General features: G+C 46.1%; 2 protein-coding genes and 1 long non-coding RNA gene across 4 annotated transcripts in view; 1 reads left to right on the top strand and 2 right to left on the bottom strand.

The window, feature by feature from the left end:
• The window catches only part of lmf1 (lipase maturation factor 1), a 662,806-nt gene extending 658,670 nt beyond the window's left edge, over positions 1-4,136 (bottom strand). For both annotated transcript variants that reach the window (XM_041206706.1, XM_041206707.1), the window contains exon 1: positions 3,928-4,136. In XM_041206706.1, the coding sequence (XP_041062640.1) occupies positions 3,928-4,132 (205 nt within the window). In that variant the 5' untranslated portion in view covers positions 4,133-4,136. The remainder of the gene's footprint in view (positions 1-3,927) is intronic.
• Positions 4,137-11,507: 7,371 nt separating this feature from the next.
• Positions 11,508-15,991, bottom strand: LOC121287962. The gene is made up of 2 exons (XR_005945282.1): positions 15,639-15,991; positions 11,508-12,554 (listed from the first exon to the last, which is right to left on the bottom strand). It is a non-coding gene; the product is annotated as an uncharacterized LOC121287962 (long non-coding RNA).
• Positions 15,992-16,349: 358 nt separating this feature from the next.
• On the top strand, positions 16,350-20,732 carry LOC121287961 (transcription factor SOX-8-like). Its single transcript, XM_041206132.1, has 3 exons — positions 16,350-17,190; positions 18,557-18,813; positions 19,967-20,732. The coding sequence occupies exons 1-3, from the start codon at positions 16,745-16,747 to the stop codon at positions 20,692-20,694; spliced, it is 1,431 nt and encodes a 476-aa protein (XP_041062066.1). The 5' UTR covers positions 16,350-16,744; the 3' UTR covers positions 20,695-20,732.
• The last annotated feature ends 3,851 nt before the right edge of the window (positions 20,733-24,583 follow it).

Genomic DNA, 24,583 nt, shown 5'->3' with positions numbered 1-24,583 from the left:
GCGGAACGGGAGGAGGGGGGAGAGGGGGCAATGGGAGGCAGGAGGGGCAGGAGAGGCACCAGGGACGAGGGGCGCCGGGGGTGGGCGGGGATGTGAGGGCGTGGGGATGGACAGGAAGTGAGGGCGTGGGGGTGGAGGAGAAGTGAGGGCGTGGGGGTGGAGGAGAAGTGAGGGCGTGGGGTGGAGGAGAAGTGAGGGCGTGGGGTGGAGGAGAAGTGAGGGCGTGGGGTGGAGGAGAAGTGAGGGCGTGGGGGTGGAGGAGAAGTGAGGGCGTGGGGGTGGAGGAGAAGTGAGGGCGTGGGGTGGAGGAGAAGTGAGGGCGTGGGGTGGAGGAGAAGTGAGGGCGTGGGGGTGGAGGAGAAGTGAGGGCGTGGGGGTGGAGGAGAAGTGAGGGCGTGGGGGTGGAGGAGAAGTGAGGGCGTGGGGGTGGAGGAGAAGTGAGGGCGTGGGGTGGAGGAGAAGTGAGGGCGTGGGGGTGGAAATGAGGGCGTGGGCGGAATGAGTGATGTGGGGCTGAGGGGATGAGGGGCAGGGTGTGGCGGGGATGATGGCGTGGAGGAGGGGGGATGAAGGGGCGTGGAGGAGGGGGGGTGAGGGGAGGGGAGGTGTGGGGAGGGAAGGGGGGGGTGATGGTGTGAGGGGGAGGGGGGGTAAGATGACGGGGCGGGGAGGGGGGATGACAGGAGATGAGATGGGGCGCGGAGGGTTGAGGGGGGCGCGGGGGGTTGAGGGGAATGGGGGGATGAGGGGAATGGGGGGATGAGGGGAATGGGGGGATGAGGGGAATGGGGGGATGAGGGGAATGGGGGGATGAGGGTGCGGGGAGGGGGGTTGGGTCGGGGGAGGGGGTTGATGGCGTGGGCATTTGGGGGATGAGGGGTGTGGGGCGGGATGAGGGGTGTGGGGCGGGATGAGGGGTGTGGGGCGGGATGAGGGGTGTGGGGCGGGATGAGGGGTGTGGGGCGGGATGAGGGGTGTGGGGCAGGGATGAGGGGTGTGGGGGGGGTGAGGGGTGTGGGGGGGGTGAGGGGTGTGGGGGGGGGGTGTGAGGGGGGGTGTGGGGGGGGGGATCAGGGGTGTGGGGGGGGATGAAGGGTGGGGGGGGGATGAAGGGTGTGGGGGGGGATGAAGGGTGTGGGGGGGGATGAAGGGTGTGGGGGGGGGATGAAGGGTGTGGGGGGGGGGATGAGGGGGGGATGAGGGGACGGGGGGATGAGCGGGTGGCAGAGGGCGGGATCAGGGGGTGGCAGAGGGCGGGATCAGGGGGTGGCAGAGGGCGGGATCAGGGGGTGGCGGGCGGCGGGATCAGGGGGTGGCGGGCGGCGGGATCAGGGGGTGGCGGGCGGCGGGATCAGGGGGTGGCGGGCGGCGGGATCAGGGGGTGGCGGGCGGCGGGATCAGGGGGTGGCGGACGGCGGGATCAGGGGGGTGGCGGACGGCGGGATCAGGGGGTGGCGGACGGCGGGATCAGGGGGTGGCGGACGGCGGGATCAGGGGGGGTGGCGGACGGCGGGATCAGGGGGTGGCGGACGGCGGGATCAGGGGGTGGCGGACGGCGGGATCAGGGGGTGGCGGACGGCGGGATCAGGGGGTGGCGGACGGCGGGATCAGGGGGTGGCGGACGGCGGGATCAGGGGGTGGCGGACGGCGGGATCAGGGGGTGGCGGACGGCGGGATCAGGGGGTGGCGGACGGCGGGATCAGGGGGTGGCGGACGGCGGGATCAGGGGGTGGCGGGACGGCGGGATCAGGGCGGTGGCGGACGGCGGGATCAGGGGGTGGCGGACGGCGGGATCAGGGGGTGGCGGACGGGGGATCAGGGGGTGGCGGACGGTGGATTAGGGGGTGGCGGACGGTGGATCAGGGGGTGGCGGACGGTGGATCAGGGGGTGGCGGACGGTGGATCAGGGGGTGGCGGACGGGGTGAATAGGGGGTGGTGGACGGGGTGAATAGGGGGTGGTGGACGGGGTGAATAGGGTGTGGTGGAGGGGGGATGAGGGGGGTGGGGGAGATAACGGGTGTGGGGGGCAGTGAGGGGTGGGGGGGGCGGTGAGGGGTGGGGGGGGCGGTGAGGGGTGGGGGGGCGGTGAGGGGTGGGGGGGGGGCGGTGAGGGGTGGGGGGGATGAGGGGCGGGGGGGATGAGGGGCGGGGGGATGAGGGGCGGGGGGATGAGGGGCGGGGGGATGAGGGGCGGGGGGGATGAGGGGCGGGGGGGATGAGGGGCGGGGGGGATGAGGGGCGGGGGGGGATGAGGGGCGGGGGGGATGAGGGGCGGGGGGGATGAGGGGCGGGGGGGGATGAGGGGCGGGGGGGATGAGGGGCGGGGGGGATGAGGGGCGGGGGGGATGAGGGGCGGGGGGGTTGGGTTGGGGGAGGGCGCATGGGGGGATGAAGGTCTGGGCGTTTGCGGGATGAGGGTGTGGGCATGGGGGTGGGGAGGTGAGAGGATGTAGGGCGGGCTTGGGAGCATGAGGGGGTGAGGGTGGGGGCATGTGGGGGCAGGGGTAGGAGGAGGGCTGTGGGTATAAGGAGGTGGGTGGCTGATGGGGTGGGGAGATGAGGGGATAAGGGAATGAGGAGAGGGGGAATGAGGGGAGAGGAGAATGAAGGGAGAGGGGAATGAGGGGAGAGGGGAATGAGGGGAGAGGGGAATGAGGGGAGAGGGGAATGAGGGGAGAGGGGAATGAGGGGAGGGGTGATGAGGGGAGGGGCGATGAGGGGAGGGGCGATGAGGGGAGGGGCGATGAGGGGAGGGGCGATGAGGGGCTGATTGGAGGGGGGATGAGGGGCTGATGGGAGGGGCTGAGGGGAGGGGGATGAGGGCAGGATCGATGAGGGAAGGGGATGAGGGGAGGGTCAATGAGTGGGTGGGGGGGTGAGGGGCGGCAGGGATGGGGGGCAGGGGGGATGGGGGGCAGGGGGGGGATGAGGGTGCGGGAGGGGGGTTGGGTCAGAGGAGGGGTAATGAGTGCGCAGGGGAGGGGGGTAAGTGCGTGGGCGTTTGGGGGATGAGGGTGTGGGCGTGGGGGTGGGGGGGCGAGGGGATGGAGGTGGGGGTTGGGGGCATGAAGGTGTGGGGTTGGGGGCATGGGCAAATAGGGGTGGGGCTTGGGAGCATGAGGGTGGGTGTGGGCATGTGGGGGTGGGGGGTAGGAGGAGGGCTGGGGGTATAAGGAGGCAGGGGGAATGAGGGGAGGGGGAATGAGGGGAGGGGGAATGAGGGGAGGGGGAATGAGGGGAGGGGGAATGAGGGGAGGGGGAATGAGGGGAGGGGGAATGAGGGGAAGGGGAATGAGGGGAGGGGGAATGAGGGGAGGGGGTAGGCGTGATGAGGGGGCATGGGGGGGTAATGAGGGGAGGGGTAATGAGGGGAGGGGTAATGAGGGGAGGGGGATGAGGGGAGGGGGATGAGGGGAAGGGGATGAGGGGAGGGGGATGAGGGGAGGGGGATGAGGGGAGGGGGATGAGGGGAGGGGGATGAGGGCAGGGGGATTTGGGGAGGAGGGATTTGGGGAGGGGGGATTTGGGGAGGGGGAGGGGGATGAGGGTAGGGGGTTGAGGGGATAAGGTTGCGGGTGTGGGGGGATGAGGGGGTGGGTGTGGGGCTGGAGGTGGGGGTTAGGGGCGTGAGGATGGGGGGGATGGGGGGGGCGTGAGGGGGTAAGGGTAGGAGAAGGGGGTGGGTGTAGGAGGGGGAGTGGGGGTATAAGGGGTTGGGGGGTATAAGGGGTTGGGGGGTATAAGGGGTTGGGGGGATGAGGGGGTGAAGAAGGGGGGATAAGGGAGGGGAGGAGGTGGGGGGGATAAGGGAGGGGAGGAGGTGGGGGGGATAAGGGAGGGGAGGAGGTGGGGGGGATGGGGATCGATTCAAATCGGTTTAAAATGTTAATGTCCCGCTGCCCCCCCCCCCCCCCCATTCCACTCACAGTAAATAAATGCTATGGAGCGCAGCAAAACTATCCTGGTCAGCCAGAATGTGCCCGGCTGCACCTGCACGCTGCAAGCAGCCCCCTCGGTGCTTTCCTGCTCCTGCCGGCCGCTTTTCGTGCCCTGGCTGAGGGGATCCTCCCGCGGGCTCCCGCTTGTCTGCACTGGGCCCACACGCCGGGCTCGCAGCTCCACCGCCGCCATCTTCTCTCGCACCGCGCCTGCGCGCTCCCGGCTCCCCAGGAAAAGTTTTCTCAAAAACTAAACGTCCTCACAGATTCATCCAAATCTGATCTGTCCTTTTGTGTTTTTCCCGCTCTGTCTTGCAAATGTATGCACACGTTAAAGATTAAACCAATTACTCTCACGTCGTTATTTTTGCAGCAATGCGTTTAAATTGCACATAAAATTCTTGGAGGAACTTTTTGAGAGGCAGGGTTTTGAACATGATGAATTCACACAAAACTGATACCAAGTTTGTTGACGGTAGACATGCATTGTATTGGAATTAATGACACTTCCAAATTACACCGGTCGGAAATGAAAATCGTTCACGTTAGTTGAAAACATGCCCAATTTCAATGCGTCTGTTCAAAACTACCACAACATATCTCGCGATCCACGTTGTTCTCGTCACTTTATGCCCCAAATATCCCGATGTGTATATCCTTATCCAGCTCTGCAACAGCTGCTTGTTAACAAATTAAAAAGTTTGAAGTTTTTACTCAAAGTGCTCTTTTGAATACAATAACGAATATTTTGTTTTCTTCGTATTATTACTTTTTATGTCTGTAATAAACTTTTAAACTGTTTTCAAAATATTCTAGTTCTTCGTTTATGTTGCGAATCTTCGTTGATTTCGTTTCTTCTTCTCATTCTGGCTGTCATTGATTGGTAGGAATAAGGGGGGAAATCTTGTTTAATCCTATCTAAACATTAAAATGTAGAATTAATATAATCCACCTTAAGTATCTAATTTTGTGGTACGAGATCTCACTTTCAGTCTCTAACCCTTCTCATATATTTCAGTCTCAGTGATCTGAAATTCCCTCCCTTTCTCACAAGATGCAAATGTGCCGTTCTACATGCTTCTCTGCACATCCTCGCTATGTTGAATTCAAGAGTCATGACACAGCCTCAGTGGAACGCATCGCTCCCCACGACTTTAAACCTGCCGCACTCCCTCCCTCCATAGCTAAGTCCTTCTCCCTCCAATTTTCAGACTTTTAACCTTCATCCTCGTTTCATCTACTCGCTACTTCCTGATTTAACTTGTCTTCATGTTTTGTTTAACCTTTGGCTGCGTCCTGCACTATAGGTTTTGTTCTCTACTTGGGCTTTTCAATATAAAGAGTACCTGTTTTTGCAAGTGGTATTATGCATTTTGATTTAATTCGTATCATAACACTTTGTTTACAAAAGGAGGGGGAAATAGTTTTCTTGAAGAATATGCTTCCAAAGCATATTTTGCCAGGTCGCCCTTTGGCCCCACGGTTTAGAGTTTTCTTTGTTCATTGTTATTAGTTTATTGGTCCTGCCCAAATTCAAAATATTTTGACATGGGCTATACATAAGAAACCGATGATTGTGTTGCCCAATTTGACTTTAAATCGCGCGGACAAATTAATTCTGGAGCCTTTTAAAATAGATAAAACGGCATGGCTTCAAAACCATGCTGCATAGTAATGCAATTTGCCGGCATTTGGCTCAATCATCTCATTATGCACCGCTTACATTGATTTAGAGCCCTCGCTGTCAGACAACATTCCAGAATGATTTTCAAGGGATAAGAGTTTGGAGAGTGAGTAGAAAAAAGGGAATTAAGGAGAAGACCAGAAGCTCCAATTCTCTAAATCCCACCCTATCCGGCTTTGACACACGTCGCTTTTGTTACTGGGTTAATATTCGTAAATATTCTACCTAACACCATTGGGAGAGCGCCAACATTACAAGGGAAACCAATTAGCAATTTCTCGGGGCATCACGAGATGGGGGGAAATTGTACCTTTACCAGCTTCAGTCACTCCAAAGTCAAATGTTTAGAACTAAATTAATAGCTGGATTAGAACAGTGGTCTAAAAAGCACCTTTCTCAAATCACAAATAGTAACCCTCAGTCAGAAGTATTGTATTGTAGGAAGCAAGAGGGGTGAATAAACAAACATATGATGTGTTAATATTGATTGCCACATGATTCGCTGGATAGTTTTCAGTCCAGTTTAGTTCAACATAGTCCCTCGTAGAAGAAAATATCCATAATCCATAAGAGAATATTGACTTTTTTTTAGAAAGTCTACTCTAAAATGCTGCAAAGTTCACTAAGTAAAGTGCTGAAAAACACTTTTCTGGCATTGCATGTACCAGTCTCTCAAAAAAATCCTTTACAAGATGACAGGTCAATCACTTCGAATGTTGCCACCTCAAGCTATTTTATCTCGACGTATAGAACACGGCAAACATTTGATTATGGTACAATCGTGGTATAATCTAAACAGAAGATGTTACCTTCCTATAATATTTCAATTAACACGGCAGCATTTTACTTCTGAACCCAGGTAAGGTGACCAAATTGCAGGAGCCTTCAGTGCAAGAATAAATGGAAATGGACCAGAGCCAACGCCACCTGTTCCCAACTATTAACATGTTAAAACGAATGGCTACAAACGAGCGGATTACGAGTGCCCTTGGCCTTCAAATAGACAACCAGAAGAATGACGCATAATTTCTGATGTTATTCACTTGTATTGCTCAGAATGTTTTCTTGTATGTAACCTCCCCGCATCTGAGTTCCCTGTGCTAAAATCCTTGTTATTTACGTGTGGAAATCAGTGTGGATAATTGATAGTATAACAGTATAGCGCTCCTTTTTAAATAGCACCTTTACTTCTCAAAGCGCTTCTCAGGAGCATTAGAAAACAAAGTATGACACCGAGACACGGGAGATATTAGGTCAGCTGACCAAAAACTCGGTCAAAGAGTTATGTTTTTAAGAAGTATATTAAAGGAGGAAAGCGAGGTAAGGAGGCGCAGACCTGTGGGAAGAGAATTCGAGAGCTTGGGGCACTGACACCAATGGTGAAGCAATTATAATTGAGAATGTACAAGAGGCCAGAATTAGAGGAACACAGATACCTCAGAGGGTTGTGAAGCTGGAGGAGATTACACAGATGGGGAGGGACAAGGCCATGGATGATTTGAAATTAAGAATGAGAGTTTTAAAATCATGACAGAGCCAATGTAAGTCAGCTAGCGCATGGGTGAGAGGGGAACAGGAGTATGAGTTTTATGGTATGGTATGAGTTTTACGACTCGGGCAGCAGAGTTTTGGATGACCTCAAGTTTACGTAGGGTAAAACGTAGGGCACCAGCCAGAAGGGCATTGGAATAGCCGAGTCTAAAAGTATTCATTTTTAAATTCATAAGAAACAGTATTTCAGACTGTTGCCAAGGAGATGGATGGAGTCAGTAGCGAGGGAACAGAGTTTGCAGCAGGAACCAAAAACAATGGTTTCAGTCTTCCTGACAGTGAATTGGAAGAAATTTCTGTCCATTCCATACTGGGTGTCGGATAAGCTATCTGATAATTTAACGACAGTGGAGGAGTTGAGAGAGGTGGTGCTGAGGTAGAGTTTTGCGTTGTCAGCGTACATGTGAAAACTAATACTGTGCCTTCCGATGATATTGCTGAGGAGCAGCATGCAGATGAGAAATAGGAGGTGGGAACAAAGATAGATCCTTGGCGGACACTAGAGGTAACATTGTGGGACCAGGAAGAGAAGCTATTGCAAGTGATTCTTTCGCTATGATTATGTAGATAAGAATGGAACCGACAGTCCCACCCAGCTGGATGATGTTGAAGGAGGATGGTGTGTCAACCATGTCAAAGGCTGCAGACAGGTCAAGAAGGATGAGGAGGGGAAGTTTAACATTATCACAGTCACATAATATGTCACTTGTGACTTTGAGAAATGCACTCTGGGTACTGTGGCAGGGGCTGAAACCTGATTGGAGGGATTCACACATGGAGCTCAATGAAAGATAGGTACAGCCACGAGGAGTACTTGAGGTGAACAGTATTGGTACCTTTAAAGGGAAGTTAGATAAGCACATGAGGGCGAAACAAATAGAAGGGTATAGGGTTAGATGAAGAAGGGTGGGAGGAGGTTCACTTGAAGCATAAACATCGGCAGCAACAGTTGGGCCGAATGGTTTGTTTTTGAAAAATAGAATCTAACATCCAACCACTCCTTTCCATGCATTCCTTCCCATTTTATTGGGCTTTTCAATTGCTTGCGCACTCAACTAGTCAGAACACCGTGTCCTCGCTTACTTAGGCCACCAGGACTTCGATATCATATTACTCTCATCTACCAGTCATGGCTGAATTATGTCACGCAGTTCATTTTTGGCCGAGTGACACTGTTATAATTTTAAAAATTGAGGCAAGATTCCACTGACGTCGACACTTATGGAGTAAGCGATATGCAAGTGAAACCCTTTTTTTACTTAACCGATTGAGAAAATTGCTGACAATTGGGTTCATCCCAGCAATGCTAGAGACATAATTAGTTTAAGATATTGTTATACTTTAAGTCTAAGTGGTTATATTATTACTTTTTGCGTCAATGTCTCTGGTGCCCAAAATAACTACAAAGCTACAATTGAAAAAATATCCTGGTTGACATGTGAGCTCCTTGGGAAAGTCGTCAACTTATTTTGACACATTTGGGAAAAAAAAAGACAGGGACACTGATCCTGCCAATTCTCGGAACGTTTCGAGATTGGCTACTTAAGAATGCAGCTTGACCCGTGCTTTGTCAACGAGCCGCAGGTTAAGGTGCAGCAAGCAGCCTAACTGGCGCTGGCTGCTCGTCACCCCCAGGGTCAGTACCTGCAGTCCTAACGCGCATTGTAATAAACAATAAAACCCATAGGTGCAGTGGCTCCCAAGTGAGGAACACGGGCAGATGTTTCTAGAGGCAATCTATGAAAAATAGTTGTCATCAACAATTATAAAATTAGCATCTCCTTCAGGATGGGAAGGCATATGATAACGCAGCCCCGATGGCATAAGCAAGTGGGCACATTCTCCCTCAATAGATATGGCAAGCTTTGTAATTTGTATATTTTTGCGTGTTATGTACACCCGTACAGTCTTTTCTTTATCTATCGAAGTGGAAAAACAATATTTATAGAAAGTGGGTTTTAAGTTATCACATCCCTAACTTCTTCCAGTTCTGATGAAAGATCACTGAGATTAACTCTATTTCTCTCTCCACAGGTGCTGCCGAACCTGCTGAGTATGTCAATTTTCTACTTTTATTTCAAATTTCCAGCATCCGCAGTACTTTGCTTTTACTTTTAAAAAGGAATTGACTTTGAGCATCTTTTTTCTGCTGGTAGGTTTACCGAACAATGCGCCACATAAACATAAACACCCCCAGTAACTGTCAAGGTTTTTCTTTAAACAAGAAAATCTAGACAGATGATTGAAGCGCATCAGTGTTCTCTAATGTTGACAGGTATGTAAAACAAAAATGGAGCATGATGCAGTGAACCGCACTGCAAGAGAAAAAAAAAGCCGCAGTTGCATTCCTTGCTGATATCAGTTCAAATCCCTCTTGGTTCTTTCCCTGCCCAGACACCAAAGATCCCCCACATTAAAGATGACACGGTTCCAATTAATGCAAACGTGATTCAGGGAACTCATGAAAGTTGACAATTTACAATAGGGCTGGCTGAGGCCCAAATTATGAAACCGATTTCAGTTTCTGAAGCCTCCTGTACAAATTCAATGCCCACCAATCCAATACCTCAATGCACTCTTTGTTAGTCCCCCACCCCTCCCTGCTGTCTCCTTATCGCCACCATGGCTATCATATTGCGAGAATTGAAAAGGTTTGTGACAGTTGCTGACGACTCCTTTCTAAACAGGTAAGTTCAGACAGTTTGGTGAACACTGGGCATTTCTGCTGCAACTCTGAACCCAGCTTCTTTAAAAAAAATAGAAAGCAACATTAAGGTGTATCTCGAAGGATAGCGTCAGCAGATTGCAGAGATCATTCAAACGGAGGAAAAGACAGGGGATTTAATGCAATGCGAGAATGAGAGCCCTCCATAAATATGAGCTGGCATATTCCTTATTGTCGTGTTCATCATCAAACACAAATAGAAGTATTTCTGGGGGTGGGAATGCAGCGAATGGCTCGGTTGAAGAAGATTTGCAGCTCAATCGGCGCAGGTATGTGAGAAGATCTATTTTCTTGGATTTAATAAACTCCTCCGTGCTGCTGAGCTCGGGCTAAGTTACAATATTTAAACTTTACCGCTCAGTGCCGGTTCTGATGTATCAATGTGAACCATTTCCAACATTCATTTGTAGCGTTTTGTGAACGGTTGATTATTGATGAATTTTTATTTTGGATTTGTTCATGAAACTTTGTTCATCTCCGCCGATGCTGCCAGACCTGCTGAGTTTTTCCAGGTAATTCTGTTTTTGTTTTGGATTTCCTGCATCAGCAGTTTTTTGTTTTTGTTTTTATTTTGGATTGTTTGATGAAGTGATTTTAAATAAAGCGACACGAGTTTGAGAAGTTGAAGAACTTCCGAATTTGATTTAGGTTTAGACGGGTTTTTTTTGTCACTCGTTAACTTTCGAAATTAAGAAGTAAAATATTGGGCACCTGTGCACTTGGAAATTCATTCAATGAGTTTGGGGAAAAAAAGCCCCAAGAGCCCTCCTCCAAGTGCAGACCCCCCCCCCCCCCCTAATTATCTCCCAGTTTACTTCATTTGATCACTCTCACATGCAAACGATCAATAGACCAAAATAATTCAAATCTGTCCCAGCCGCCATTAAGTTAGATGACCTGGTTGTTAAGCCGTGTAAATGGCATTCGTTATTGTCGTGACGAACATCAAACACTTGGGCACCTACTAAAAGTATTCCTGGGGGTGGGAATGCAGTGAATGGTTCGGTTAAAGGAGATTTGCAGCTATTTCAGATCATTTGCTAAACATTGTTGCCTACTCCTCTAAACGCGCTGTCATTCTCACCGTGACTGTCTTGAAATGTACCAAGAACACAAGATCGAAGAATGAAATTAAATATCGTAAATTATTATTAAACATAACAATCATTTAAGTAACATCAAGGCATTAGGAACAGGTAGGCGGACGTATAAATTCCATTTGGTTTCGCGTGTACATTATCTAATTGAATGCCTGCGTGATGCAAAAATGTAGGAAATCTGTTCATCTCGTTTTTCTTTCAAATCCTTTTGTTTGCGAGTCATAGCAGTCTTTCAGCAATCGGCCTGTACAAAGCGGCCTTCGCAAGCTTTCCGGCCAGGTGTAGGGCAGGCAGGATGGCGTCCGTCCGTCCATCTACCTTCATGGTTTTGTACTTGGTCTATTTTGAGCTTCTCAGGGTCTGTTCATGATATGAACAACCAATGCTGCTGAAACAGCCCCACAATTGAGTGTGACGGGATATTGGTGTTTCGGTTATACAATTCAGAAAGAAAACTCATAACACAAATGCTTATCAATAAACACAAATAAATTTCTGACAAAGGACGCCTTATTGTTGGTCTTTTATTTGACAAACCATCTCTTTCTGAAGCTGTGCCACCAACTAGAAAGTAACGTTTGATTAATTCCCAGGTCGAAGACAAACATTGTACATGAAATTAATCAAAATCAACCGTCATCCGTTGGTGACTAAAGAAACTTACTGACATGTTAAACATAGTTGTATGTGTCTACATACTTATTTGTGAAAGGGTTTCCGTTGCACGAAATAAAGCTTTTAAAGAATTGGGTCTCATCCAAAAATAAATGTCAACTATTAATTGTGAACAGACATGGGAATTAGAATATTGAAACAACCGACAGCGGGTATAAATAACAGGGATTCTCGCCTGCCGGTTTATACTTCGCATTAGTGGGAAAGTTATCTTTCACATGAGATTCTGAGAGAACGACTGCAAGTTGCTCCTGAGATTTGAGGAAGAAATATTGGACAGCACGAAGAGTTTGCAGCAAGATTTGTTCCGAACAGTCAATTTCTAAATGATGTGAAATTTACTCCTTAACAAAGCGAAAGCGAAATTTATTGCTCCAAGTGCGGCGGACAGGGCAGAATAGAACATTAAGAGGGCAAAATGTAAACTCCTAATTTCTCCGAAATTTACACGCATCGTCCCCAAACAGGGTTACACAGTTGACCGCGGAAAGCCAACAATCTTTAATAAGTCTACATTTGATATAAATTTCATTAAAAGTAACAGAAGAATAAAACTTTTTTCGGATTTGCATATTGAAATGTCTGTCAGTGACTGAATGAGTTAATTGTTCTCATGCACTTAAGGAATAACAAAAGTAGGATGCTGACAGTGATTTTAAGGTTATATGCATATTGCATTTATTATTTAATAATGATATTACACAATAATAAACCCAATGATCCAAAGCGAGGGGAAAAACATGTATAATCCTTGAAGGGTTTTAACCCTGGGCTAATGCTGCTCGGCTCAGCCATAGCTCAAGATGATCCGTGGAATGTATGCTCAGATATTTCGACGGATGAGCTTGAAGAGGCGACATGTCAGTGCTCCGACTGGAACCTAGTCAGAAGAATAAAATCGGATTTGTCTCTGTTATTCCATAGAGGGTCTTTTATCTGTTTAAAATAACAAGGCATACATCCAATTTGCGGGAAGGGATTGGTTGCCAAGTCGGTGCAGAAGTAGTGGTCCTATTCCCCTGCGGATGGATGTATCCTATACATCTGCTTAAAAAGCTCCACCGCAATCATGCAGTGGGGTCCAACAACTGGCAACAAGCACACGGCGGTAACATTTACTCGCAGTCTGGACCTGCTATTCTTTTTTTGGAAATGCCTTACATTTGGGCATCGTGTTACAGGTCAGGCAAGAGTCTCAGAAAAGAAGGTGTGAAGGGCCGTGACACTGCTGGCATGCTGTCAGACACAAAGGGAGATCATTAGACACACATAAACATCAAAACAGCTGGCCCATTGCAGCAAACACCCACAAGCGTGTGACCAGGGGACCATGTGCTTTGTGTGTGTTTACAGTTTCTGCTTGCGAAGAAACACAAACCTACGAGGCGGCTGGCTGAATCCTTGTTGACAAGATTGTTAAATGAATCAAAATAAATGATTCCCAGGCGGTGATATCAGGGCAGAAAGAGCAGATAGGGGCGATGTTAAAATCGATCGTAAACACAGCTGAAAATTGTACAGGAGTAAAAACAATTCTCTCGTGCAGCTTTGAAGCAAGAAATGTGTGAGTCGTTTATAAGCGGCTATGTCCCACTCAACTTCCCGAGAAAGCGAAGCTCTCTCCCCATCCTCCAAATCGATGTCCTGAACGGTCAATATTTTTCAATTAACACCGCTCCCCCCACCCCCACGATCAATTAAATATATATACGCGTTCAGCTTTTGAATCGCATCTGAACACTATATCGGGGACTGATTATCAGTTCTGCCTGCTTGGTTTCGTTGTTTATTCCACACACAGATCGAGTATGGGATATCAACACAAAAGGCTCACTATGCAACCCAGCAGTGGTGATTCTTCAGATCGTTTCCGTTTCCTTTGACCCTTCTCCAATTCGGACATAATGCTCACTGGCGGGCATCTGATAGATTCTGCCTTGTGGAGATTTCAATAGTCAAGTCAATGTGTAATTTTGGGGGGGAGGGGGGAGAGAGATTTTTTTTTGGGGGGGGGGGGCGGTGGCGGGAGACAATGATATTCTCAGCACTTCTTTCGTACGTGACCCAACTTTTTTTAAAAAAAATTCTGATAGGAAACCTGGCTGAAATCTGTCAGCATCAATCCTCCCAGAAATCTCGTACGATCTCTTTTCAAACCGGTGCCTTTCTGACTTCGGCTTGTCACATCCCCGCAGAAATTAGATTAAAATATAGTATTTGTGAACACTTCTCTCAGGTCCACTCTTGCCATTAATTTGGTTCTCAGTTGCATAGGGAGAAAAAGGCTAACAACGAGGATTGTTCCGCCAGCAGTCAAAAAGATCCTGGATGAAACTGGCGTTTTTATATCGTTTTGATTCACTAATTTCTGTCGTCTTTCTGTAAGTTTTTTTTTAAGCACCATTCTGGAGCCGGCAGGTAGGCAGGCACACACCACATATATCAGAACCGATTAGACCGCAACTTATCATGAAGATTCCTTAAAACAATTTAAGAAGGAACAAAATATGAAATAAATGTCATTTGGTTGTCAATTTTAGCTGATGTATACATAATACATAGAGAGCTGAAATTGACTGAAACTTCAAGTTTTCTTCCTTTTACTTGATTTTTAAAGGATGCCCTATAACGAGACACTCGATAATGCGCTGTTAAATCCAGTCTGACTAAACTAGATGTAGCAAAAAAAATCAATTTAGGTTAAAATGCCCCATTAATTTAGCTCATATTATTTCAGAAATATATTTGTAAGCCAGTGCATTATGGGTATATTGCATATATTAACATAAGTTTACATGAAAACGGCTATATTAAAATTATCGGGATGATGAACCGCACGAATAAATCAAGTGTCATTTTTATGTTTACCATTTAGACAATAGACAATGATATTTCAGTTGCCGCCATGTCCTTTACATTTGAAATAAACAATGCAAATCCTTTAAACCGTACAGACCCCTTCCTCGCTTTAGACAATAAACTGCAGATTAAAAAAATAAAAATCACAAATGTTACTTGCAGGAAAGCAGCGAGGGAGGCCAGCAGAATTCAAACAACCCCTCCCCCAAATTGATCAAAATCTTTTGCGTTTTCCCGAACACTTCGACAGGTGTTACTGGAGTGTTAGCCCGGAGAATTGTAAGGATGTTAGATGTTTTCCAAATGGATCCGAATAAAGATTGCTGTCCTCTATTTTTAGGCCCATGCTCAAACTTCGAATAAAAATAATATCGTTTAAATATTAATCCACCTTGCAATCGTAATTGTTCGCAATGTTTTCGGCTGCAACAGAACTCTAGAAGGGGGTGAGATGAGTAAGAAAAGGTCCGATAGCGAGGGAAAGGGCAAATGAAATAAACCACAAATGAGAATGACAGATAAGCGTCCATCAATACTCCCCGAAAGCAAACCTTTCAGAAATTAACGTGAAATTGACTGGAAATCGCGCAAAGAGAAAGGGCATTTTAAATAAACAACTTCTCTGTCTCCTATTTATCTAAGTCTCAGATAAAATATTTGATAATTTAGCAATAAAAGCTGCAGATCACAAAAACATGCAAAAATAACTACATGAAAAACTGTAAACTGAAAAGCTGTCCATATTTGTATCGCCGTACTGGAAAGTGTTAATGGTTCTGCAGCAGATTCCGAAATCTCTAAATTGCACCGTCTAGGTCAGTAAACACATTTTAATGGGGGGCAGATTACACATCAACTCCTCTCCTGTACAATAATGTGGCTTCAAGTATTTGATAACTGTCTGCTATTTAGTAACCCCAGCCGGAGCGCGATATAACAATTAAGCGGTCACTTACCAAGCCAACTTTTGCAACTGCCAGTCACTTGCGATCACAAAGGACCCCTGTACACCTCAAGTGTAAAGTGCTTAACACAGGTTTAAACGTTGCAATGCATCATAAAACACACACGTCCACACAGTTTGTTATGCATGTAAGTTACTTACGATGTTGTTAAAAATAAATCAATAAAACAATCGAAGTGGACGAAAGTTGAGCGGGTAGTTTTCCTTGGTGACCAAGTTGTATTTCATCTAGAGGTGACATGTCAATTTTTGGCAAGCTGGCGCCAATTAACTGATTCATACATCTAAAGGTAATTCGACATTCATTTCTGGTGGATCTGCTTTACAAATGGAATCGTCTGAATGTCCATATGCTTTAAAATTGAATGAGTTACACACAAGTTTCAAACAATAACGAGGAACGTAGCGAGCCCCTTAGCGTGGAAAATGTATATTGCAACTTAATTTTTTTAAAGAATGCATACCTTTGAATATAAATATTTATATATCGTTTAAACCAATGAAATTAGTGGGCTTGGAAATCCCATAACCTTCTTTATGATTAGGAAGAAGCAGAAAAGCTAATTATGGTCTGTGGACCGAAAAAGCTTTGTGTTTCAATTTTCCTCTCATCTTGGCAGCGGCTTTGAAGCAGGATATTTGTGGCGACCTGCCGTTTTATACCGAAATAGTTAAAAAGGGTCCTGGGGAGTTGCAATTTTATAAAGGCAGAAAAAGAGAAAAAAAACCCGGATCGCTCCTTTAAGAAAATCCCACCCATTTAACAACACAGGCCAATCAGAGGGACGGCAGCACGAACCAATCAGAGAGCCGCAGGAGAGACTGATATACTGAAGTCGTAAACAAACTTCTGGCAAAAAGTTTCTTTTGCAAGTTTTCGGTGACCAGCCGCGCGGCGACTATCGAAGGTGATCTGACAGCGTGTCCCGCACTGAGCTGCATCTCTCTGAGTGACTCACATGGACATCGCCCGCTAGCTCTCTGCTCAAAGGAGTTCTTGCCTTGTGTTTTAAATGCACAATTCGAAGCATGACTTTAAAGTACGATCCTGATTTTGTTTGAGTTTGCATTTGCAAAGTCGAACTTTATTATTTTTGCCTTGCAGTTCTTGATTTCATAAAAAAATATTGTTGCAAAGATTTTTCTGTTGCAATTTTTTTTTGGATTGCAAAGCGTCTCTTGCAATTTTGCCCTTTTAAAAAAAAAACATTTGTGGCCGTAGTAAGACGATCGGATTTGCCAAGTCGATGCTGAACATGACAGAAGAACACGATAAGATGGTGGCGGAGGGGGCGTGCAGCCCGGGCTGCAGCGGCTCTGAGAGCGAGTCGGTGGGTTCCCCGGGCTCCATGTCGGACAGCGAGGCTCAGCACGCCGGCCTGTCCGAGTCGGAGGACGGCGGGGGCTGCGGTCGTCCGCTCTCGTCCGCCAACGGCAAGAAGATGAGCGGCGAAGAGGACGAGCGCTTCCCGGCCTGCATCCGAGAGGCAGTGAGCCAGGTGCTGAAGGGGTACGATTGGACTCTGGTGCCCATGCCCGTGCGGATAAACGGCACGTCCAAGAACAAGCCCCATGTCAAGAGACCCATGAATGCCTTCATGGTATGGGCGCAGGCTGCTCGCCGTAAACTGGCGGATCAGTACCCGCACCTTCACAACGCCGAGCTCAGCAAAACCCTGGGCAAACTCTGGCGGTAAGTAACGCCTTTCGACGCTTGTGCCTCCATTCACTTGCGACGGCGCCAAATTGACAACTTCCATTCTTATCCCGCATAACATTATATCGGAATGGCCCTTGATACGGCTGAGAGAACCGATACAGCAACTAATACTATCCGGTATAAATATTGTGTTAAATATACGGTCTGGAATATAATTTCAGCCTCACCCTGATAAATAGCCGCTTATTCGACCCTGTCATGATCAAAGCAAAAAGGGTATGAACCCAGCTGGCCATATCTGGCCGAGTTTTTAAGAGGTTGAAGGATTAGGACAATCTTTCAGAACGCTCGTTAATGTAGGATTTCTCTAGAAATACCCACCAGAGGATAGATCTTCATGAAGGCATTTGCCAAGTCACTGCGAATAAGGACCAAAGCACTGTGGTATTTTATTGTCATACCCCAAGAATGAACATTACGTCTTCCTGTATCTGGAAGGTTCCATTTAGCTCTCGGTGTTAATTTATGGGTTATCCAGTGGAGCTTTGAAAAATCGGTTCCAATTGGCCGAGATGTTGGACGGGTTTCAGAACGGAGGAGTTTCTACTTGGCCAGAATTGCTGGAATGGGTTGGTGGGCTTTGGCGCCCGCTTTCCCCTTTCTATCCTGAGGGCAAATTCAATGGCCGAGGCTTTGCCATTAGCAAAAGGCTGAATCTCCAGTCGACAGCGGAGGGAGCTCCGGCTCTTGTCCAACAGGCTGGCACTGGGCTGCCTGTGTACATCCATAACTCCGCTTCCATTTCGCTTTTAACCTCCTCTGTGATTAGAAGGCAAATATATATATATATATATCCCATCTGTTAGCATTTAGCTCATTAAATAATACTCATTATATCCAGGAATTGAAGTCGGGTGAGGGGCGAGGAAACTTCATTTTTACCCCGTAAAAGATTCACTGGGACAATTTGAGCCCGTAATCTGGAAGCAAGACGATCTTTTCGGTTACTTGATCCCTTTATTAAGGCCGGGTTACATATTTGAGTGGCCCCAGACCACACAAGTGCTTTCTGGGTTTGAATAACGAATGCTGTGCTCCCAGAATCACCTACCTCGTTTCTAAAATTTGGGATTTCTCATCAAACTAACTGGGGTCCAGTAAAGCATTGTTTCGTTCAGTCGGATGCCCTTGCTAACATGAATGCTGACATTTCTATCAGAGAGGCGCTATGGATTGCAGTTGTTTCATTCAACAATCACTTTCCGAAGGGAACTGGATAACAGCTGAAGGGGAAAATGGTGGGGAGAGAGTCGGGGAGCAGAATTCATTGAATAATTCTTCGGTGTTTGAGGGGGAGCTTCCATCTCTCTAAGACTCTTGATGTGTCTCTTTTGAAAAGGTTGCTGAGCGAGAATGAGAAGCGTCCTTTTGTGGAGGAGGCTGAGCGCCTGAGGGTGCAGCACAAGAAGGACCACCCCGACTACAAGTACCAGCCTCGGCGGAGAAAGAGCGTGAAGAACGGGCAGGCGGACTCGGATCAGGGCGCCGAGCAGAGCCACCTGCCCGTGAACCAGCTGTACAAAGGCGGCCACCCAGGAGACAGCCTCCCCGGGGGGAGGGTGGTTCCCGATGGGCACCACCCGCCTGAACACACAGGTGAGCGAGATGCGGAGTTTCCGATGGGTGTAGTGCGAGTTAGAGGGAGGGCAGAATAGGACAGAAACAAAAAAAAAGGCAGGGGTCCGTTTAAAAGAATTCACGCCGAGCTGAAATGGCGAAAGCGAGGAGAGCGGCAGAGAATTTGGGATAAAGCAAGCGGTAGAACTGCCATGAGTGGATCCTGCCACGAGTTTCCGCAGAGGGGGCAGGGTTTTCATTTGCTGCCTTGTGTTTTTGAGAGGTTAAGTTCCTCTGCATTAAATTGAGATGTTCATTGTTTCACCCTTAAGAGTAGCATCGGGAGTGGAACTTTCCATTGTCCCACAGTCCTGGTTCCAGTTTCATTTGCGAGCCCAGCTCTTGGTATCTGCCAGGTGGCAAAACACCCATTTTAACTCCTTTCTCAGAGCTGGAGCATGTAAATTCACAAAGGACCAGGCAGTCCCTCAGGGCAGAACTGTCAACTACAGAGGCTAAAAAAAAAACTTTTGACTTTCTAACCTATATTAATTTATGCCTAAAATGAACAAGGTTTGATGATTACAGCAGCTATGTTTGAATTGATTTGAGTCTTAAACATTTCACAGAATTGCTAATAGTTTTCATGCGTACAAGGGATGCAACACTTTGGTTAGGTGGAGAGATCAGAGACGCTGGGACTTCTTTCCTTCGAGCAGAGAAGGTTAAATGAAGATTTAATAGAGGTATTTGAAATAATGAGGGGTTTTGTTAGAGTAAAAAGGGATAAATGGTTCTCACTGGCAACAGAGTCAATAGCTAGAGGAGACAGATTTAAAGTAATTGGCTAAAGAGCCGGAGGCGAGAGGAGAATCTTTTTTTACTTAGCAAGTTGTTGCGCTTTGGAATGCCCTGTATAAAAGGGTGGCGGCTGCAGATTCAATAGTAACTCTCAAAAGGGAATTTTATATATACTTGAAGGTGGGGGGAATGAAAGGCTACGGGGAAGGAGCGGAAGAGTAGGACTAATTGGATAGCTCTGGTAAAGAGGTACGATGGGCCATAACCACCGCTTTCTGTACTATACGATTCTAAGTACTAAATTCTTGGCCACCCATGATAGCCATAGTATAATTGGTTTGTTTTTGACCTCTTAGGTAACGGCCTGTCTTTTTGTTTTGTTTTTAATCAGGCCATGCACAAGGGCCCCCAACACCACCCACCACCCCCAAAACCGATCTCCACGCAGGGAAGCATGAGCTGAAAAGGGAGGGGCGCCCCATGGCAGAGAATGGCCGCCAGAACATCGACTTCAGCAACGTGGACATCAGCGAGCTGAGCAGCGAGGTCATCAACAACATGGAGACCTTTGATGTCCATGAGTTTGACCAGTACCTACCACTGAATGGCCACGCAGTGCCTCTCTCTTCTGACCACAGCCATGGACCGAACTCGACAGGCTCCTACAGTGCAGCCTACATAACCAGCAGCAGCCCAGCTCAAGTTGTCTGGAACCATAAGAGTGCCTCATCCTCTTCACCTTCATCATCAGTTTCCAGTGAACCAAGTCAGCAAAGACCGCACATTAAGACCGAACAACTCAGCCCAAGCCACTACAATGACCAACAGCATGGCTCTTCACCACAAACCGATTATAGCTCCTACAGTAACCAGGCTTGCTCACCTGCCAATGCTGCTGCAGCTGCCTTTTCTGGCTCCCAGTGTGACTATTCAGATGTCCAGGGCCCCAATTACTACAATCCTTACTCTGGATACCCTTCGAGCATCTACCAGTACCCATATTTCCATTCATCTCGCCGGCCTTATGCTTCACCCCTCCTGAATACTCTGTCCATTCCTCCATCCCACAGTCCAACTAACTGGGACCAACCAGTGTACACGACCCTCACCAGGCCATAGGAAGCCCTCGCCTCCCAGGAAAAGTGTTGGGTGGGGTTGCGGGGGGGGTGGGGGGGTGCGGTTTGCTGCGGGGAGTCGGGTAGTTGGGGAAACAGTGAACTCAAGAAACCTAGAGACTTAAGCAGTCTTCCATGGCATTCTGCACTAATGAAGGACTGAACAAGTGGAGCACTGTGCCATTCCAGTTTAAGTGCCTGCTGATTCAAAAGGTTGCCAATCCTGGCCAATGAAAACCACCACTTGCTTTTTTAGTTTAAACAAAGAAGAAACACAAAGCTTTTGGTATGGACAGATTTCCAGGTTGATTACAGACACAAATAGGAATCTCTAAAATCCTCTGTGAGGACAAAGGGTACTGAAATGAAATTGGTCAAATTCTGCAAACCTTTTTTTCCCCCTGGTTTGTTTTATTGCTTGTGTTTGTGAAAGGAGGTACTACAAGCATTGAAGAGTTCTTGAGTTTTGAAACCTGTCATTTCTGAAACTTAGAAAGTTGTTGAAATGTATATTTATCTTATGTATTGTTTCCCTTTTATTTGGAATAAATCCAGCAACAAAAACATTGGACTTTCACGTGGGATCAGGAATCTGTGTGTAATAATGGACAGCGTGTCTTGAGGGATAATATGTCTGTTAACTTATTTCCCACGGGAGGAGAAGTAGTTCTTGATTTTGATTGATGAACCAACTGTTTTCTAAATCACAGCAGAAGCTGTACCTTACTAAACATGTTACACGCTTTGGAATCATGTGTTTATCACCTTAGCTGAATTTCTGGAGAAAATGGTAACACTTTTCTAACAGAGCAGTTCTGAAAAAGTTTGTTCCTTTTCATCTTGGGCTATTGGGGACCAGATATTTTAGCCAATAAGCTGTGAATCTTTTAATTCTCCTCTACAATAAAACTGCACCTATATTAACAAACGCTGTCCGATAAGTAGTGTAGTCTAATACTGTCTTTTGTTCTCCAGTTTTAATTGTATGCTGAGCATATAAACTTGTTTTCCACTTAAGTGCTAACTTGTGCCTTTAAATATTTGCAAAACTAAAAAAAATAATTTTTAATGCTAATTTTTACTTCTATTTTTGGAAACAAAAGTATTCATTTTGGCAAAGATATTCTTGGCAAATTCCTTTCTTTTTGCAAACCGTTTTCTGTATAAAGTTTGAAAAAAATCAACTGTAACTTAACCATTCTGTGTTTGTACTAGAAACTTCTGTTAGAGGTATACAGAATAATTTCTGACTAAGCAATGTTAACTTTTGTACAGGTAAAATTTGTCAAGATTAAAAACAAAGCTTTTTACTGTATTTTGTTGGTGTATCTAATTTTAAAGAAAATAATTACATTCCATACTGAATTTCTAAAAAAAAAATGGACAGTAAAAGGTTAAATCTGAAATGAGGGAATTTGACCCTGAATAATCATCAAAAAGATCAGTTTCTGGTTTTATCATGTCCACTGAAGATAAAACTGAGGTTTAACATCTAATGACTCTTTGTATTATTTTTGATTATATCTCAAAAGATCACTTCCATTTTTGGCAGGTTTGGACAGATTATGTTAGATTTTTGAGTGAAATATTTTTTGAAACATGAAAGTCTCAAGCAATGGATTGAAATACTCCAATTAGTTAACAGTGTTCTAAATTCTTAAGTGTATGGGAGAATGCTGAAGAAAAATGTTCACTCTTGCTTTATCAGGAAGGGACTTATGCAGTACCTTTCACAATCTCAGGACATCACAGTGTGTCTCATAGCCAATTAAGCACTTCTGAAATGTAGTGACTATTGTTGTATCACTTTCAAGGGAGACATTTTTCTCTCAGTAAACTTGTATTACTTCATTTTAAATTATTTTTGAAAAGTAGACATTTCATTTACATTCTATTAAAAACTAGAAGTGAATTTAAAAGGCATTAATAGCTTCCATGTGGGAATGTGACCCATAAGCCATCCAGCTGATGTACACAACAAAACCTCCATATGTCATAGCGACTCAGATGATTTTTAAAAATATAACAAATAGGGTGTTAGGAACAAAATATAGTGGAGAAAGTCTTCCAAATAAGTGCAAAACTTGCAGGGAGTGCTTGCCAAATGCTGACTCTTAATATATACACTCAAGAAAAAATACTTGCATTTATGTAACATCCTAAAGCACTTTACAGCCAATTAAATATTCTTTAGAATTGTAGTGACTGTTGTGATGGAGGAAACACGGCAGTCAATTTGTATACAGCAAGGTCCCACAAATAGCAACATTAAAATGGCCAGATAATAAGATTTTTCTCAGTATTAGAGGAGGAATAAGTATTGACCAGGACCTCCTTACCTGAAGAAGTGCATGAGATATTTTATGTTCACCCGAGGGGACAGGAAAGTTTAACATCTCATCCATAAGGCATATATATGTTATTATTATTCATGAACCTACAAGTTTCCCTGTATTTCAGTGAGTAATGAACAATGTAACATTAACGGTCACTTTCTACTTGCTCGATAGCTTAGCGCTGCAATTATTTGCACAACTAACATATTGGATAGATTCCACCCAAATTATAAAATAGGTTACCAATTATTTTCCCCTTTTGGTCAGAGTGAACCAGTATTACTGTGGCATATTTGCCACAGGTTTATCAAAGGATTCCTAGACTATCATTAATTACTCATTCTCATCAGTTTTGCCAAACAGTCCATACCAAATATCAATAACCAGGTAATTTGTTTTAATGATGGATGAGGAATAAATATTGGCAAGGACATTGGGAAGAATTCCCCTGCTCTTCCTCAAGTAGCGCTGTGGGATCTTTTACAGCATCTGAAAGAGCAGGCAGGTCCTCAGTTTAATACCTCATCTGACAGACCTCTGACAGTGTAGCACTCCCTCAGTACTATACTGATTCTTCAATTTAGATTTTATGTTCCAGTCGTTGGAGTGGGACCTAAACTAACAACATTATGACTCAGAAGCACATGTGCTACCATTAAGTGGTGGCCGACACTTGAATGGATGACAGAAAAGATAGCAGCAATTTTAGTTATCTGTAGGATGCCAGTGTTTACTACTGGAAGCTGACTGAGCAAGTTTGTATATTTTCGGGAGCCAAGACCAATATATGTAAATGGTGTCTCAATAACATTTTAACTTAATATTAAGTAAAACATTTAAATGCCATCACACTGGCTGAGCCTTGCTTTCCAAAAGGTGGTTACACATATGGGAGAACTGGGTCAATGAATTTAATGAACTTTGAACAATGACTGGACCCGAGCCAAGGGAGTCAGGTTAAAAGTGTGCAAAGTTTTTTTTATATCAAAAAGATATTCCAGTATTCAATTCCGTTTTAAAATGAAAACAGGAAATGTTGGAAATACTCGGCAAGTTTGGTGGCATCTGTGGAGAGAGAAATGGAATTGACATTTTAGGTCGATTACCTTTCATCAGGACTGAAATTCAATTTTATTGTTACATTCAAATTTATTGGCCATGCTTAAATATCATTATTGTTTATGTAGTATTTACCTATACCTTTGTGAACTGCAGATTAAAATGGATATTTAACTGGAAGAGTGATCAGAACAGATCATTAATACCTTTTATTTACATCAAAAAGTTTCCTAGTCATTGGTTTACTTTATCTTTTCTCCTGCACATTGTGACCATTCCATATTCACATTTCTTCCCTGACCCTGCCCGGTTTATGAGTTAGGTTCCTCCTTGTCCCACAGTTATAAGACAGTATCATTGCCAACTCATGACACACCAAAGCTTCTCTTAGTCACAAGTGGCTCTTTTACATTCCAGTAGAAGAGCTGTGTCTCCTCAGATGGCCAACCAACTTGTATGGAATGTCAATGCCGTACTGCATTGTCCAAGTCACCAGAG

Source organism: Carcharodon carcharias, chromosome 15, assembly GCF_017639515.1.
Source record: "Carcharodon carcharias isolate sCarCar2 chromosome 15, sCarCar2.pri, whole genome shotgun sequence".
NCBI lineage: Eukaryota > Metazoa > Chordata > Chondrichthyes > Lamniformes > Lamnidae > Carcharodon > Carcharodon carcharias.
This window is presented reverse-complemented; position numbering and strand designations above follow the sequence as displayed.